The following is a 17,778-nucleotide window of genomic DNA, read 5'->3' as shown; positions in this document are numbered from 1 at the left end:
CCAGGGAAGCCACAAGTCTTCCATATTCTTAACTTATTTTCTGTCTGCTTATTCTATCCCTGATAGAGAAGTAGCTAAACCTCTAATTATACTTGTGAATTGGTTAGTTTCTCATTTTGGAGCTGTTTTTTCATTGTTCATTTTGAAGCTGTTATTGAGTTTGTACATACTTAGAGTTGTTATGTCTTGTTGAAATTACCCATTCATCATTATGAACTGTCTTTATGTGTGGCAGTATTCCTTGATCTGCAATCTAGTTTGTGCAATATTAATATAACTATACCACTTTTCTTCTGGTTTGTGTTTGTATGGAAAATCTTGTTTTATTCTTTTACTTTTAACCTATATCTGTCTTAATATTTAAAGTGGAATTCTTTTCAACAGCGTTAGGTCCTGCTTTTTTATCTAGTTTGACCATATCTACCTTTTACTTGACATTTTTAGTTTTAAATTACATTTAAATTAAGTATAATTCTTAATATAGTTTGAGTTAAATATACTATTATTTGTTTTCTATTTGTCCTGGCTGCAGTTTGTACCTTTTTTCTTTCTCTCCTGCCTTCATTTTCATTTGACTTAATTGAGGTTTTCTTTGTTTTAGAATTCTATTTTAATAACGCTGTAGATTTATGCTGTATCTCGTTTTGCTTTTTTAATATCACTTTACATTTAATGTAATTATCTTAACATAGTATTCTTCCATTTTCTCCCTCCCGGTCTCTACTATTATTGTCATTTGACTTTTGAGTATGATATATACTATTTGATACTTTGTGGTTATCATAGCATTAAACAGTCAATTATCTTTTTTTTTTTTGCCACGCCATGCAGCATGTGGGATCTTAGCTCCCTGACCAGGGATGGAACCCGCACACCCTGCAGTGAAAGTGTGGAGTCTTAACCACTGGACCGCCAGGGGAATTCCTAAAAAAATTTTAATGAGGAGGAAAAGCTTATATATTTATTATTTCTGGCACTCTTAATTTCTTTCTTTAGATTTAATCTTCCATCTGGTATCATTTTTCTTACCACAGAATTTCCTTTATCATTTCTTATAGTGCAAATCTGGTGGTAATTAATTCTCTCATTGCTTATTTATCTGAAACAGTATTTATTTCACTCTGGTGTTTTGTGGACCATGTGTTATTTAGAAATATGTTATTTAGTGTTTAAATTTGGGGAATTTTCAAGATATCTTACTGATTTCTAATTTAATTCCTTTATGGTCAAATAGTATGCTTTGTATTGTTTGAATCTTTTTAATTTATTGAAACTTGCTTTATTGTCTAGAATGTGGTCTATAATGGTGCATGTTCTAGGGACACTTGAAATGAATGTATCAATATATGCTGCTACTGTTGAATGAAGGGTTCTATAAATGTCTGTTAGGCCTCATTGGCTTATAATGTTGTTCAACTTCTTTATAGCCTTACTGATTTTCTGAATAATTGTTCTATTATTACAATGTGTAATGTGTGTTTTCTTCTGGCTGTTTTTAAGATTTTCTCTTTATATTGGTTTCCTACAATTTGATTATGATGTACTACCTTGATATGCTTTTCTTTGTTGCTTTCTTCCTGCTTGGGGTTTATTGAGCATCTTAGAGCTATCTAAATATCAAGATATTTAATATATTTTAGAATATTTTTGGCCATTATTTCTTCAAACATTTTCTCTACTCCTCCCTTTCTCTTTCTGGAGCATCAATTACATATATGTTAAACAACCTAATATTGTCCTACAGGTCAATGATTTGCTTTTTTTTTTTTTTAAGTGAAAAAAGGTTTATTTACATGCTCTTCATTTTTTTAAATGTCTGTTTTCTCTCTGTGTTTCAGTTTCTGTTGTCTTCAACTTTACTGATGTTTTCTTTTGCAGTGTCTAATGTGCTCTTAATCCTATGTCCATTTAGTTTTTCATTTTAGGGATTACATTTTTCTCACCTCTAGAAGTTCTTTTTGGTTCTTATAACATTTTCCATTTTTCTCCTCATTATATTTACGTTTTCTTTTGTGTTCTTGAATGAATAATAATAGCTAAAGTCTTTACCTACAAATACTGTATTCTCTATCATTTATAGGTTTGCTTTTTTTGTTTTTTTTCTACTGGTTAGGGGTCTCATATTTCTAATTCTTTGTATGTTTAGTAATTTTCTGTTAAACTGTGAGCATTATGAATTTTCCGATGTTGATTTCTCTATTTTGTTGTCTTTAAAGAGCGTTGGGCTTTGTTCTGGCAGGAGTTAAATTACTTGAACATCTTTTTGACCTTTCCCTGGCTTGTTTTTAAGCTTTTTAAGGGCAGATTTATTACAGTAGCATTAACATACAGATGTAGATTTATTTCAGCCTAGTACTAAGAAGCATGATTTCTCTGGGGTCTCTTTTATATGTCCACTGTTTCAACACATATTCTCCACCCTTGGGGTGTTTGGTCAGAATTCAAACATGTCCCAGCCCTGTGTGAGCTGAGAGAATTGTTCAGTTTACAGTAGCCCCCCAGCAGTTCCTGGTTTTTTGTTTCTTTTCTTTTTTTAGGGTTTTTGAGCTTTTCATTATTGTCACTCCTCATAGTATTTAGTGTGGTAAAATGAGAATTTAGTCTCTGTAATATGTAATTACTGAGGCCTACAGGCACAAGAGAGATAGAAATGACCTTTTAATATATGGACCATCATGTTAGATGTATAGAAAAATGGTAATTTATTTTTTCAGTAAATTTTAAGTATGTGGCAAAATTGTAGTCTATAGAAAGTACCAAATGAAGAAGAATTTCCAAATGAGAATCACTTTATTCTTGAAATTGTCTTCTTCTTTTGCGTCCATGTGATTACAAAAACTATTTTCTTTTTTCTTTTATTAGTCCTTTTTTTGTTTTTTCCCCTGATCTTTCATCTCTCTTTCTAGGGACTCTTTTTTTCACTCTCTTTGCTAATATGCTTAGAAACCTCATCCATTTTCATGGCTATTAATATTTATCTTCATGTAGATTGTATCAGTGTATATATTATATAAGTATATAGTATGACATAAACTGCTCAAACCTGTGTTCTTCTTTTTTAAAAAATTTATTTTATTTTATTTTATTTTTGCTGCATTGGGTCTTCATTGCGTTGCGTGGGCTTTCTCTAGTTGTGGTGAGCGGGGACTACTCTTCATTGCAGTGCGCGGGCTTCTCACTGCGGTGGCTTCTCTTGTTGCAGAGCACGGGCTCTAGGCGCACAGGCTTCAGTAGTTGTGGCTCGTGGGCTCTAGAGCACAGGCTCAGTAGTTGTGGCGCACAGGCTTAGTTGCTCCGCGACATGTGGGATCTTCCTGGACCAGGGCTTGAACCCATGTCCCCTGCATTGGCAGGCGGATTCTTAACCACTCTGTCACCAGGGAAGCCCTCAAACCTGTCTTCTGAGATACGGTCCTGAATTTTCAAATTCTGGTTGACGGGCTGTCCTCTTTGTATAGCCCATTACCTTAAATAAAATATACCTAAAACCTGAAACTTTATACTATCCCCAAATTATCTCCTCCTTTACATCTCTTTTTCTCTGAGTAGCTCTCAACTCTTCTTTCAAGTCATCCATTCCTGAAATCTTAGTCATTTTTGACACCTCCTTCTCCTATAATTAATTGCCCAGGCCCATTAATTTGACCTTTTCAGGGTTTCCCATGTCTTTTCTCTCATTTTAATTTCTACTGAAACATGTATTTATTTATTCATTAACAAATACTTGTTGAAATTCTGTGTATTTTAGGATTTTCCCCCCAGCAAATAGGAATTATATGGTTTCCACAATATAGCATAGTTCCCAGAAATGATAGGCCCCAGTAAATATTCATGAAATAACTCACTAAATGAATGTATTGGGTTGAACCATATGAACATATCATTTTTGGGGTCAAAATGGTCAAATGTCAGCAATTTCGTATGTTCAACAAATATATTACCAATATGAAGGAGAAATATGCATATTAAGTTACTTCTTAATACTGTTCATATTAACAGTAATATAAATGTGTATAATTTTCTTTCCTTAAACTATAAAATTGACTTTTCTCTTCTTTGTTTACCAGGAAACACGAAATTATCCAGAATCATATCCACAACTGCCAAGGGATGAAACAGTGGAGAACCCTCACCTCCAGAAGCACATTTTGGAATTAGCATCCATTCTGGATGTGCGAAACGTGTTCCTTGAGAATACCATAGATGACTATTAGAACAAAAATCCTCTGTTGAAACAAGTTTTCATTTGCCACAGATTTTAAATGGTGCAGTTTTCTAATGTGATGACAGACACATAGTGGTGTTATTTAGTTTTTATTTTTCAATTTAGGACCACCATTTTAAAAACAAGCTGAAAAAAATTGTTCAAACTTTTAGGGTAACTGTTTTAAAATACAATGTTTCAGGTCTTTTAAAAACTCAATCTTGGAATTTTTATTTTTTGGTTTTGAGGTATGGATACTTACCTCTAACATCTGATCCTACACTCATATAGTCACTATTCTCACCCTGAGAAGAGTAAATCATTTATTTTTGTATAATGAGGAAAACCCAACTCTTATACTTGGACCTTAAATGTGTGGATTTGGAAAATATGTAATTGTTCACAAATATGAAACTAGCCAGCATGGACTACTAAGAATCAAGAACAGAGCCCTTCCATAATATTTCTTTTCATTCCAAGTTAGTAGATAGAAAAATGTGTGATTCTTTGAAGCCTAATCAAGATAGGTCTTTTTTTTTTCTTTTTCTTTTTCTTTTTGCAGTATGAGGGCCTCTCACTGCTGTGGCCTCTCCCGTTGCGGAGCACAGGCTCCGGAGGCGCAGGCCCAGCGGCCATGGCCCACGGGCCCAGCCGCTCCGCGGCATGTGGGATCCTCCCGGACCGGGGCACGAACCCGTGTTCCCTGCATCGGCAGGCGGACTCTCAACTACTGCGCCACCAGGGAAGCCCAAGATAGTTCTTAAAAGCATTTAATTCGTTTAAATGCTGTCAAAGTTTCAGTAACTGTATAGGATTGATTTGCATCTGAAAAGCTGAATCTTTAATTGAGGTCTTGAGATGATACATATCATTTGGAATGTGTGAGTCCTGTGTTATCATGAGATATGTTTGCATATTTTGTTTTCTTTGTATTCTTTGAATGCTGGAAGTGAAAAAGAACAACTTTTAAATCTTTCAGTCAAAAAATCAGGTTGTCGTTTTCATAATACAGTGTTTCCATAGGAATTCCATTTAAACTTTTATTAATTAATGAGATCAAGTTTAAAGACTGTCTAGGTTGAGGTCTGTGGTATACAGTAGAGAGTTTGTAATCTTTTTGCCTAGTTCAGATTTATGAAACTTCAGAGTTGTTACTAATTTTAGTTGAGGGTAACTGAATTGTTATATAATTAAAATGGAAGTTGCTTTTGCATTGACAATTTGGAAATTAGGTTTTTAAAAACTCCTTATATTTACTATTTTATATTTCATGCACAAGTTTTTTATTATTTTATATAGGGTTCAGTGTATTATATAAAGATTTTTGTGTTTTTTCTTCCCTTTCATCCCCTTCATAATTTTACAGGTACTAGCTATGATTTCTTTCCCCTCTTTTGACTCCCCAGCATTCAAGTTCAGAAATCATTGAATCAAAAGCCCTTCTACCTAATTTTCTGTACAGGCTCACAACTCTACCTCTGGCAGTCCCAGGGGAAATGAGGTGTTTGCTTTTGGTGCCTCTTTCCTATGTCCCTAGGGAAATTTTACTGTAATATTTTTAACTTGGTTTTTATTTCTAACATACAGAATTATTTTGGTCTAAGTTATTCATATATGTGTTCCAATTTGTTGGTTTTTCATCTGAAGTCTTGAAGTTATTGTTCTTGGGTTTGGGAGACTTTGTGGGGTTTTTAATTAATTTTTTAAAAGTCATTTTTGTTTGTTCTTTTAAACATTATTTCAGAAGGCTTTGGAAAAGTTACCCTGGAGAGAGATTTCCTTTGCTAGTGGGTTTTTATTATCAGATAAAGACTGCCTTCCTTTTTTTTCCCCCCCCCAGTACCTTAATAAACTTCATAGCTTTCCTAACAGTGTTCACCTGAACCACAGCAATAGACTGTCCTTAGTTATCTGACCTCTTGTTTCAGTTCCCTGGAAGTTCTGTGCCAGTACTAGCAACACATATTCTCCTGTTCTCTGATGCTTAAAATAATATTTATCATCCTGAGCTTTATCCTCACTTGATTAACATAAAGAACACTGGCTTGAGAATTAGGAGACCTGAGTTCTAATCCTGGCTTTCCTGGTAACTAGCTTTATGCCCTTTGACAAGTGTCTTCATGTCTCTGCTTTTTAGCACTCTCATCTGTAAAATGAAGGCATTGGCCCAAGGTTCTGTCCAATTCTGTGGTTCTATAATTTGAACTCTTGGTTCCAAAAGATATTGATTTTCCCACCCCTGCCACCTGGAAAATTGGTTTCCCTTATTTTAGTATACACAACATTTTCTTTTCTATATCCTTTTTACCTAGTTTTTGTTCAAGAAAATATCTGGGTCCCACTTAGTTGTTGTAGAAACTAGTTCAGAGAGAGAATCTCCAGAAGAAATTGGAGCTTTTGTTATTAGTAACATGTTTGTCTAAGAACAAGGGGTCTTGGAACTCACAGCTAGTGTTTAGATGATGACCTTGCTCCTCAAGTTAATAGTAGTGTAATTCCTTACTGGTGGTTAAAAATTTAAAGTGAACTAAAGTAATCTTGAGAGGAAGACTGTGCTGGAAAATTCTAAACTATTGTTTCATTCATGCCTTTAAAAAAATGTGTATTGAGCAACGCTATACTCCAGATTTTGTCCTAGGCATTGGTGAAACGGACAACGTAGACTTAAAAGTCCTTGTTTTCATGAAGCTTATATTCTAGTAGGAGGAATCAGGCAATAAATATAAAAAATAAGTAAATTTATGTTAGAAAGTTTTAAATAGTATGAAGAAAATTTAGAGCGTGGCAAGGGAAATTTTTCGTTTGTTTTTAGGCAGAAAATAATGTTTCAGTGAGTGATCGGGGTAGGCCTTACATTTGTGCAAACACTTGTATTCCTTTGTTGTTGTTGTTTTTTAACTTTTTGTTATGAAAATTTAAAACATACACAGAGTTTAATGAACCTTTTATATCCATTACCCAGCTTCTACATTTTAAGACCTTACTTTAATTGAGGAAGAGGAAATGAAAAAGGACAATCACTCAATGGGCTCAAGATGGCAATGGCAGAGAATCTTATTTTCTCAATATATACTGCTCCCCTTTATGAATATTAAAATGTTAAACCCTTTATTCATTTTTAGAATTCATAGAAATTTAAATTTTGGAACTAAGAACAAAGCAAAACAATGGGAAAGGGCACTTCTTTGCTTTCAAATTGCACAAACTCCCCCCTGGAGATTCTGATACAGTGTCTCACCTCACCTAAGAACCACTGTAAACAAAATAGTGTAAGAGTGCAAGAAGTCAGTTATATACAAAACAAAATTAAGCACAATGGAATTGTTTTCTCTTTCTTTGTCCGTATATTTCTGCAGTTGATAAAGCGACTATCTTCCCTAATTTACAGAAGAGAAAGCTGAGACCCCAAAAAACTCAGTTTTTTTTTCATAAAGATGGAGCTAGAACTAAAACTCAAATCTCCTAATCTCAGCCCAGTCTTTCCAGTAGCTCAGGTTGCTTTCTATAATGAACAAGAAAGGAATAATTAGAGATTTATATTTTGGCACAAAAGCTATGGTATTTTTTTAATATATCAAATATTGAAACCAGTAAATCAATCAGGCCCAGCAAATTTTAATTTATTATTTATAAAAAAATCCACAAGTCAGACATTTTATCTTTGATTTTAGCCAGGGTATATCGTTTGTGTATGTGTGTGTGTGTGTTTTCTTCCTAGGAAGTGGTGCTCTCAAAAACCTCTCAAAGCACATAGAATTTATTGTACCCTTTATATTTTTACCAAGTTGAAATGTTTTGAGATTATAAAAGCAAAGTGCAATCTAGTCGTGACTGAAATTTTCCTGGTAAAGGATCTGGGTTTTATTTTTTCTCACTTGTGGCTACTATGCTTTGTTTTCTTCTTGCAGTAGTATTCCCTGAGACAGATTAGGTGGTGATTGAACTGAATTTCTTTGAGGTAAAGGGAAAAGCAACAAATCCAATGTATATATTAATTATGAGAGCTTTCATTAGCATTTTTCTTCACAAGTTTAATCTCTGACCTGTGTGAGTTAGTAACTTTCTGTCTCTTAGAAGGGTTTTGGACTCTGTTGAAAAATCCAGAGACTTGTAATCAGTCTGATATACAGAGAATATTCTGGACAGGAAATACAGTAAGGTACTAAGGTCTGCAAACTTGGCTACTGCCTGTGATGCAGAACCACCTCCCCATCCTAAGTGAGTAAAAAGATTTGATATGAATATGAATGGTATGAATCTCCTGGTGATATTTTGGGTGTATATGTTCCTGTATGTTTGTTTGGAGAGTATTAAGGATATTTACATTGAGGGCTCTTTTGTTGTCCTTATTTATTTGAAATTCTTATTTTATTTGCAGTGGCATGTATATATTTTCATGATGCTGAATCTCTGTGTATACTTTTTGTATATATGTACATATTTGTAAATATATGGTATGCAGAGATACAGTATGTGTATATTATATACCCATACCCATTGTGGGCTGAATTTATTTAAGTTCTGTGAGGACATCATGGTGGCATTGTTCATGCTGCTGTAATTAGGTTGTGGCTGTATCTCAATCGTGAGCCTCTATTTTGAGGGGCTTGTGTTTGGGTAAAATGGACTAATTTGGAGTTGAAATTAGGACATGAAGATCTTAACAGAAAGCTGGATATTCTTAGCTTTAAAATCATCTGCCAGTTTCCATTTAAACTGATGATAAATTAGTGATATGAACCTGAAAAACCTAAGTATGTGAAACTGAGACACCAGCAGGTTCTTAAGCTATATTAGTACTTTATTTTCTTGCCTGTAGTTGGGTATTATTATTTAGTAACATATGTATTTATATTGAGAATCAAGGGGCAGTGGAAAAAATTACTTTGATCACATTTCAAAATAGGTAGGAAAATGTCCTTTAAGTAGGGAAATATGTTCCTAGTTGCCATTTTAATGCCTGATACCACAGTTTAATTTGGGAACAATTTTTTTTTCACCAGTGTGTCTCATCTTACCTCTGTGAGGCAGAAAATGGAGCATTAGGTAGAGGAGGGCTTTACCTAGGTAGGGTCGAATTTAATGAGGAACAAGAGGTTGATAACCTTTATATTTGCAGCAGCTGTGATTAATTTAGTCCTGTCTTGGCATTTCTAACGAGAGATTTTTCTAATTGGAACTGCATATCAAAGATGAGTATGCTTATCTGAGAAAATGCTTCCAGTGAATAAAATGCCTCCAGTTGTATTTCTTTGTCTCTATGAGACCACTGTGTTCTGCAAATTGATACATTCACACACGAAGTAGGATTCTTAATATTAGGTGCATGGCATGCTATAAAAGTGGGGCCTTCAAACCTCTACCAAGAATGACAGGTAGGGGAGGATAAGAGGATAGTAAATATGTGCAGTGCCAATTTGTGAACCTATGGAATATCACAGAGATCAATATTCGGTTACTCGGGTCTTCACTGGGCATGTTTATTTGCACGGAAGAGTGTAGGAGATATTTAATATACACTTGAATACATTCACCACAAAAATTAAGTAGGGGTTATTTTTTTGCTTGATAAAATATAACTGCAAACAACTATTTACCCCATTATTCTTCAGAAGATTAAATCTATCTGATCCAATTTTAAATTATCTTAAAGAGAAAAGTCAGGAGTCATTTCTACTGTCCTCCAAAATGTTACGTTTGCCTCTTCATTGTATTTTTAATATGTCAGCCAAGTATTCATGACACTTCTCAATTACAATGTTAAATTTTAAATAAAGTTGTAATAGCCTTTTTCTTAAATACATATTAAAATTTGGTGATGTATTCTTTCTGAGAAAATCAGTGAAAACGTTCATAGTGTCTGATGTTAGAGTTGTTTTAGTAACCAAATCATTTATTGCAACTGGAGAGTAGCAGAGCAGATGTTATGCTATTTAAAATTCATGGGACTGACTCATGCTTAATGTGGACATTGATTTGAGGAGAGCAGCAGCATTTAGAAGTGTAGTAGATGAGACTGACATTGTGAATATGACCTCTGACTCTCTAACAGTCAGGTTGCAATTAAATAAGAATTGCTTAGAAAACCAAGTCCTCTGTCCCCCTATTCTCCTGCAGTCTTAGACATGGATACTTTATACCTGTTCATGCTGTACCTCCAGTTCTTTCCTGGATACTGTGACCACTTTACCTTAAAAAACAATTTTATTAAGGCAGTTCATCTTCCTCAAACGAGAATTTCAAAACATAATAATTACACTGTGTCCCAGCTTCACTGAATTTTTGAACACAGAGATTTATTAAACATGCCTTGTGTTTAAGGAAGGATAATTGATGTGTGAATGGAATCAATCACCTATTGAAGGGAAGGATGTCAGGATGATGTAGGGGGACATGCCCTTAAATGGGTAAAGATAAATGTATTAAATCAAGTGTAACTAATTTGTTGATGCCATAGAAATATTTCCTTTGGAATTCTGTAGATATGAAATGTTTTCTTAAGCTAAAATTGATATTTTTAACTTAGTTTGGTGTAATATTGACTTTTAAGAAGAATTCCATTTCTATATAACGTTGTTAATCACTGACTGAAGCACCATTTCTTAATTTAAAAATATTTTTGTTAATTTGTGTTTTTTTAAAGTTATATTTTAAATTATCAAACTATTCTAAACAGTATGATTTTTTAAAAAACATATTTGAACAGTGCTTTCAGAGTTTTTTAGCAGTTTGAGGTATACTAATTCTGCACTCCAGATTCACTTAATCATAAAGCCTGAATTTGGTCATAGAACAGACTATAAATTGGGAATACTTTCCTATTTTGGTGAACAATTCCAGTCTACATCCCAAGACAATCATCTTTTTAGGTGTAGTATTGTTTATTGAGACATTGATAATTTTAGGGTTGAGTTTTTTTACTTTTCTGATAGGCTTATGGAATGAAGATTAATAGAATGAGTGTTTATGTCACTTCAGAATGAGATGGGGAATTATAGCTAGCCTTCCTTTAGGTATGCAGTAAACATTATTTAAAATTTTATATTACTAATATTCTTTTTTTTTAATTTATTTTATTTTTGGCTGCGTTGGGTCTTCGCTGCACGCAGGCTTTCTCGAGTTGGGTTAGCGGGGGCTACTCTTTGTTGCGGTGCGCGGGCTTCTCACTGCAGTGGCTTCTCTTGTTGCGAAGCACGGCCTCTAGGCACGTGGGCTTCTGTAGTTGTGGCACGTGGGCTCAGTAATTGTGGCTCACAGGCTCTAGAGCACAGGCTCAGTAGTTGTGGCACATGGGCTTAGTTGCTCTGCGGCATGTGGGATCTTCCTGGGCCAGGGGTTGAACCCGTGTCTCCTGCATTGGCAGGCAGATTGTTAATCACTGCGCCACCAGGGAAGCCCTATATTACTAATATTCTTTTCTCTTTTGAAACTGTCATGAATGTCCACTTATCTGTGATTGAAAATTAAGATTTGTAAACATTACAATTTGACCCATAAGTCTTTTCAAACATCAAATCAGTAAAATGGTTTGATATTTTCAAACATCAAACCATTGTAAAATGTGAAATGATCATATATGATAATCCCAAGAGTAAATATTTCCAAACATATAGAAATAAACACTATTTAAATTAAAAAATCTATTCCTACCCTTCTTTGCATGTTACTGACTTTTTTTTAAGATTATAGGTATGTGTTGTAATGTATTAAAAATCTGCAGGAAAAATTGCTTCAAATGTTTTAGGGCAATGAGAATTTTTATTTACTATTTCTTGCAGAATGAGTTTTTAAAAAAACTTTTGTTTCTTTTTTATTAAAAAGAACTCAGTCGTTCAGTAAAATATTTTAGGACTTTGTGTTTGTGACTTTTTATAGTTATCTGGTTACATTCCTTTCATCACATAGATCATGTGACTAGTTCTCCAGCTGTTTTTTATTTGTTGTTTTTAATAAACCTTGCCACTCAACAATCAAGAGATACATTTTGGAGGCTTCTTCCTGTCAAAGTAGAAAGGTCTTAGGTAATAGGAAAGGCAGATGCAATGTCCTACCATTTTCATAGTAGAGTTTACAAATGAAGGAATTTATCCAAATAGGTTTATCTTCACTGTGTAGCACCAGTAAAAATAGTGGTTTCACTAATCATTGAATGTGATGAAGCAGTTTTAAATCATTTCCTACTTAGCTCTAAAGAATTTTGTCATTTCAGGCCACATTATTATTTTCTCTGAGTAGTTTCCATTGTAAGGTTGAATACCTTTTTCTTTATTCAAGTCATCACTAAAGGTTAAGATAATCAAATAGGAGTTAAAATAAGTTATATTTGGTCTTTTTTCCCTGAAAATAATGGTGAATCTATTGTCTATATTATGGATATTAGGCAGAAATGCACTTGTTTCAATCATAGCAGAAATTACATTTGGAGAATATAATTACTTGATTTCCTAGTGGTGTGAAATACTTTTTAAAAATTGTGCTTGTCTGTAACTGAAATGTTATAGAATTGTAACACTATAAGGATTATAGAGGTATATTTATTAGCTCTCTTTGAGAGGTTGAAGCACAATAATTTTCACGTAACAGTTCTTATCCAAGTGCTGCTAATCTGTCGTGCAAATAATGAAGCTATTTGGTTGCCTATCTAGCTATTCACAAATCACTGTAATCCTTGAAACGTAGTCTTGTTGCTCATTTGTATTAAATTTTGGGTATTGTGGGTTAATACTTTAGAACAAAATCCATCAACTCAGCTCTGTGAGACAAGAAACCATTTGGATTCACTAGTTTTATGTGTTCTCAGTAGAATTAAATTTGAAGGGGCTATTTACCACCAATGACTAAGGGGGAAAATTATATTGTCAATATCATTTGACTTGAACAACTGTGGTATTGTAAAAGTCTTACCTGTTGTGTTTCTAAATTGCTTAAGCCATACATACTCTTAAGGATGTTTTCCTATTGTGTTCCTTTTCAGCAGCCTTTTTCTGCTTTGTCTGTTATGGCTAATATGTCATAGACTTTAGAAATTGAGAAGTTATCAAAACATTTTATTTTCTTGATCATCACTTTTGACTCTTGTATGGTACGTGATTTGTCATAAAGGATAGCAAGCCTTTCACTACTTAAGTAAATGAATATCAGAGTAAACACTGTGATTCTGCAGAGCAGATTCAGTAGGCCCTTGTCTTTTCCAATGTTTTCTTCTGTTATATGGTGCCTACCACCTTGAGGGGTCTTAAATAGTAAAGGATGGAGAGTTAAACATTGTTTTGATGTTTATTGAATAACAAGATTACAGAATATTTGATTTTTGTTGTCAGTGTATTGAAGACATTTTTGCATTGATAAATGTTCTCTCTAGGAATGTGATTACATTCATCAGGTGTGAACTCTTGTAAATGAATTTTGTATCTTGAATTCACGTATATATTAAGTGTATCATCGATATAAAAATAAACATTATTTGCTTAAAGTTTTTGCTACTTCCTCAGAATTGTTGACAACATAAGGGCTAAACTGATAGGGTTTGCTTCTTTCAGATAATTCCTCGGTTACTTGAAACAGTCTTGAGGTTGAGGATTTGATGCTGTTGTTTTAGTTTGTAAATTTCTGCTGCGTCCTAGTCTTGGTTTTTTCCCTGCCCTCCTCCAGGTGGGACACACTGAGGGAGGGATTGTTTCAGGGGATTGGGTTGAAGCTGCTGGCCCTCAGGCTGGTGTTGGGTCTGGGCAAGAACATGTGCAACTTCAATGTGGAATGTCTGGCTTGGTTGGCATTAAGGAGTCGAGACCCGACGTAGGCTACCAGTTTGTACTGTAATTTTGTACAAGGCAGTTTTACCTCTCTGGACTTTCTTCATCTGTCAAAAGTTGGAGGCCCATTAGTGGCTAGTGAAATGAATGTGGTGGGCTGCCGCTAGCGTGTGTTTCTAATGAAATGCAATATATCAGACTGCACTATATAATAAGGGTATGATTCCGGAAACTCTTCTTTCAATGACACATTACGTGTCCTACAAGTGGGTCACAGGCACAAAACTGAAAACACCCATTACGAAGCGCGAGTTCCCAGTACTAACGTGTGGAGCCATAGGTTCCAGCGTGAGGAAGGCGGCAGGGGCTTGCAGGTACAAGGCGGCCGTGTAGGGTGCAGACTGGGATGCAGGGAGAGGAGTGAAAAGTCTGGGTTGGGCCAGCGCAGCCACGGCCTGAGGTTTCCACGCCGCAGGCTGGCACCACCGCAGCAATCAGTTCTTTCCCCTTTGCACCAGGCTCCTACCACTTCCCTTGCTCCGCACCGCCCCCTTTAAAAAAAGAAAAAAAAAGGAAAGAAGTGCTTCAGCCATCCAGCCCTCCTACGAGGATTTGGCCGCCTGCTGACGTGGCGGGCCGGCTTCAGGGAGCGCCCAGCCCCGCGCCCTCCAGCGGTTCCGGCCCAACCGCCACCCCGAAGCTCGCGCCGGCCGCCGAGGAGACGGCGCTCAGGCGCATGCGCACGGTGGGACGGCCCCGCGCGCAGCCACTTCCGGCGCGCTGGTGGAAGTGCGGTTCCGGGTTGCCGCTCTGCCCGCAGGCCGGCTGTGGGGGCTGGTGACGCGGGCCGGCGCTCACGAGAGGCCCCGGAGGCGGGGCTTTGCCGGCTGCCCAGAGAGCGGCAGGTGCGCGGGCGGGGACCGGAGACACGAGCAGGCCCGTCTTTCTCCCGGTGGTCTCGGAGTGCGCCCAAAGAGGCCCCGACTGGGTTGCCCAAGACCCAAGGCGGTGGGCAGTACCGCGGTGCAGAAAGGACGAGGGTGGGGGCAGAGGCGGGCTCCCCGGCCTGGGAACCTGAAGCCTGGGGTTCCGGAATTTCCCCCCCTGCGCGACTTTGGACCAGTCACTCTTCCTCTCTGGGTCTCGGTTTCCCTGCTGTCAAATGGGAGACACATTGGTCCTTCCCTTCTTTGACAGTCCACGCACGGGCGGGTCTGGAAGGAGACTGAGTGGGATCCAAACTGCCGCGGCAGGTGGCTGGCCCCCGGGCATTAGAAAGCTCTTTTACCCAACTTAGCCATCCTTTTTCTCAGCGACTTTCTTAGTGCGAGTCAAGGCTCTGGGGTCTGGCCGGGTAAACAGTGTGACTGTCAGAATCAACTGAAATAAATACTGGCCCTGGGAAACCTTAATCTCGTTGAAGTTCTTTTGCTCACTGCTCCTCCCAAGGCGAAGTGAGTTTAGCCACTTACTACAATGAGAGATTCTGTTCTTTGTGCCTTTAAGTGAAGCTCTTGGGCAAATCACAGATGCAAAGACCAGGGTGAAGGAGGGGAGACCCCTGAGGATTGTGGTAGCACAGATTTTCTCTCCCCCTCACCTTAGTCCTTCCTGCCTCCTCTTCCACACCCCCGGCCCGACCCCGCAACATTTTGGCCTTACACTTGAGAGGAAATATTCAATGCATTTTATTTTTGTCTTCATGCAGGACAGAAAGCTTTGACCTCCAAGCTGTTTTAAATCTAGTAGATAAGCCAGGTGAGTAGGTGGTTTACAGACATTGAAGGTAAAACTTTTGAAGAATTGTACAGACTTAAATGGATGCTCTGAAGTGGTAAGAAGTCATTTGTACATCTTAGAGTGGAGCTTAGTTATCCTCCACAAAATATCAAAAGTTAAGTTTGGACCCAGAATGTAAATGTTTCATGCACGTTAGGAGGGAAAGATGATTGAATATCATGTAAAACATCGTGAGAAAAGAAATTGACTTGAGGTAATTTTAGTCACTCTTAAAAAAGAGAACCACACAGCATTTCCAGGAAACATTTAAGGATATCTGATACGTTGGCTGGCTTGCCTGTTTTTTTAGGAAAAAAGTTGTCAACATTTTCTAGTGAACAGCTGATTCCAAACCATCTTGGAACATTAGAACATTATACCTTCTCCCTGTATTGAGTTACATGCTTTTGTCTAAACTGTAGTTGAACTTAATATTATTGGGGGAAGGATTCAGAAGCATTATGTTAATGTTTGCCGTGGGAAATTTTACTTGATGTGTTACATGCCACAGCCAATGTGGTGTAATTAAAAAAAAAAAAAGAGTAAGGACTTGTGAGTCAGAGTCCTGGGTTCAAATGCCAACGCTGCATTTAGCCACACAATCTTTGGCAGATTACTTCACCTCCTTGAGACTGGATTTCCTTATCTGTACGTGCATCTGTAGCACCTGAGTGCTTTTCAGATGTTTAGTAATTGTGTTCTAGTAAGTGTGCATGTAAACTTATGAAACTTAATCTTGAAACCTGAAGCTTAACAAAACAACCCAGATGTGAAATTTCTCTGGTGTTTAACTTAGAGCGCTCTTTCATCTGATTTATAGATACGCTATTGCCACAAGCCTTTGGCCCACATTTCAGTGGGAATGCAGTTAGTTTGGATATCTGGAACTTTTTAGGCACCTGTCTCGGAATTCCTGGTTGCTGGCCTAACAACTGTTGGGGGTTCAAGACCTGGCCATCGGTGCAGGATAGCCACACAGCAAAATGTTTGCAAAACTAAAGAAGAAAATTGCAGAAGAGACTGCTGTCGCTCAGAGGCCAGGAGGTGCTACTAGGATCCCACGATCAGTGAGCAAGGAATCAGTTGCCTCCATGGGAGCTGACTCAGGAGATGATTTTGTAAGTATCTTCTCTAGTTTTTAATGTTTGGTACAGCCTCATTGTATTTTTAAAATAATATTTCAGGGAATCTTTGCAATAAATTTTTATTATTATTATTTTGTGATAGCCTTTTTTTATATATATACATTTTTAGATATTTATGTATTTGGCTGCTCTGGGTCTTAGTTGCGGCCCTCAGGATCTTTGTTGCGGCACGCAGGATCTTTAGTTGCAGCATGCGGGATCTTGAGTTGCAGCATGCAGGATCTTGAGTTGCAGCATGTGAACTCTCAGTTGCAGCATGTGGGATCTAGTTCTCTGACCAGGGATCGAACCTGGGCCCCCTGCATTGGGAGCATGGAGTCTTTAGCTACTGGACCACCAGGGAAGTCCCTCCAATAAGTATTTTCTTTTAAAATTGCAAGATTATTTGTAGTTTATGTCTGATTCTTCTTGCTCTGAGGTGCTTTTCTATTTTTTTATTTTTCGTGGGTCCCTTTGCATATTCTCTACATTGTCCTCTTGTGCTCTTTTTTCATCTATATACCTTGTGCATCTTCTTTTACATTTTGTTTCTCGAAATACTTTGGCTTGTTGTGTCTGCACATATATACACTCTAAGTCATTGTTGCTTAGCGAGGTCTGTGAGTTTGGTGTGGAATTAGCCAGGGAATTAGCACTATTTTAGTGGGAAAATTGATGAAAAGATTGCACTGATGGCTGCATTGTATCCCTTATTTGTAAAATACCTTTGTAGCTGGAAAGATTTGAGGATGCTGCTGTGTTAGGTAAGTGTCATGCCTTAGGATTAAAATCGGGTCGGTGGCATATAACAGGATCCTCTTAAAGTTAGATAACTTAAAAGAAGTTATTTATAATGCTTGATATATGTAAAAGAATGTATGTAATGTAAGTGTAAAGTATAAGGCATAAAAATAAAATG

General features: G+C 36.8%; 2 protein-coding genes across 8 annotated transcripts in view; both read left to right on the top strand.

The window, feature by feature from the left end:
* The window catches only part of SCAI (suppressor of cancer cell invasion), a 144,924-nt gene extending 133,055 nt beyond the window's left edge, over nucleotides 1-11,869 (top strand). For all 5 annotated transcript variants that reach the window (XM_079927844.1, XM_079927845.1, XM_079927848.1 and 2 more), the window contains one exon: nucleotides 4,068-11,869. In XM_079927844.1, coding sequence (XP_079783970.1) covers nucleotides 4,068-4,214 — 147 coding nt within the window. In that variant the 3' untranslated portion in view covers nucleotides 4,215-11,869. The remainder of the gene's footprint in view (nucleotides 1-4,067) is intronic.
* Nucleotides 11,870-14,190: 2,321 nt separating this feature from the next.
* Nucleotides 14,191-17,778, top strand: part of GOLGA1 (golgin A1) — a 52,900-nt gene continuing 49,312 nt past the window's right edge. Inside the window, exons 1-3 of one of the 3 annotated variants that reach the window (XM_079925562.1) lie at nucleotides 14,191-14,861; nucleotides 15,665-15,714; nucleotides 16,556-16,853. In XM_079925562.1, the coding sequence (XP_079781688.1) occupies nucleotides 16,719-16,853 (135 nt within the window). In that variant the 5' untranslated portion in view covers nucleotides 14,191-14,861; nucleotides 15,665-15,714; nucleotides 16,556-16,718. Of the gene's footprint in view, nucleotides 16,854-17,778 lie in introns of all 3 variants that reach the window. The other 2 variants (XM_079925564.1, XM_079925563.1) reach the window with 2 other exon arrangements.

This window comes from Stenella coeruleoalba (assembly GCF_951394435.1).
Source record: "Stenella coeruleoalba genome assembly, chromosome: 7".
NCBI classification, from domain to species: Eukaryota; Metazoa; Chordata; class Mammalia; order Artiodactyla; family Delphinidae; genus Stenella; species Stenella coeruleoalba.
The sequence above is the reverse complement of the archived record's forward strand: the minus strand, read 5'-3'. Positions and strand labels throughout refer to the sequence as shown.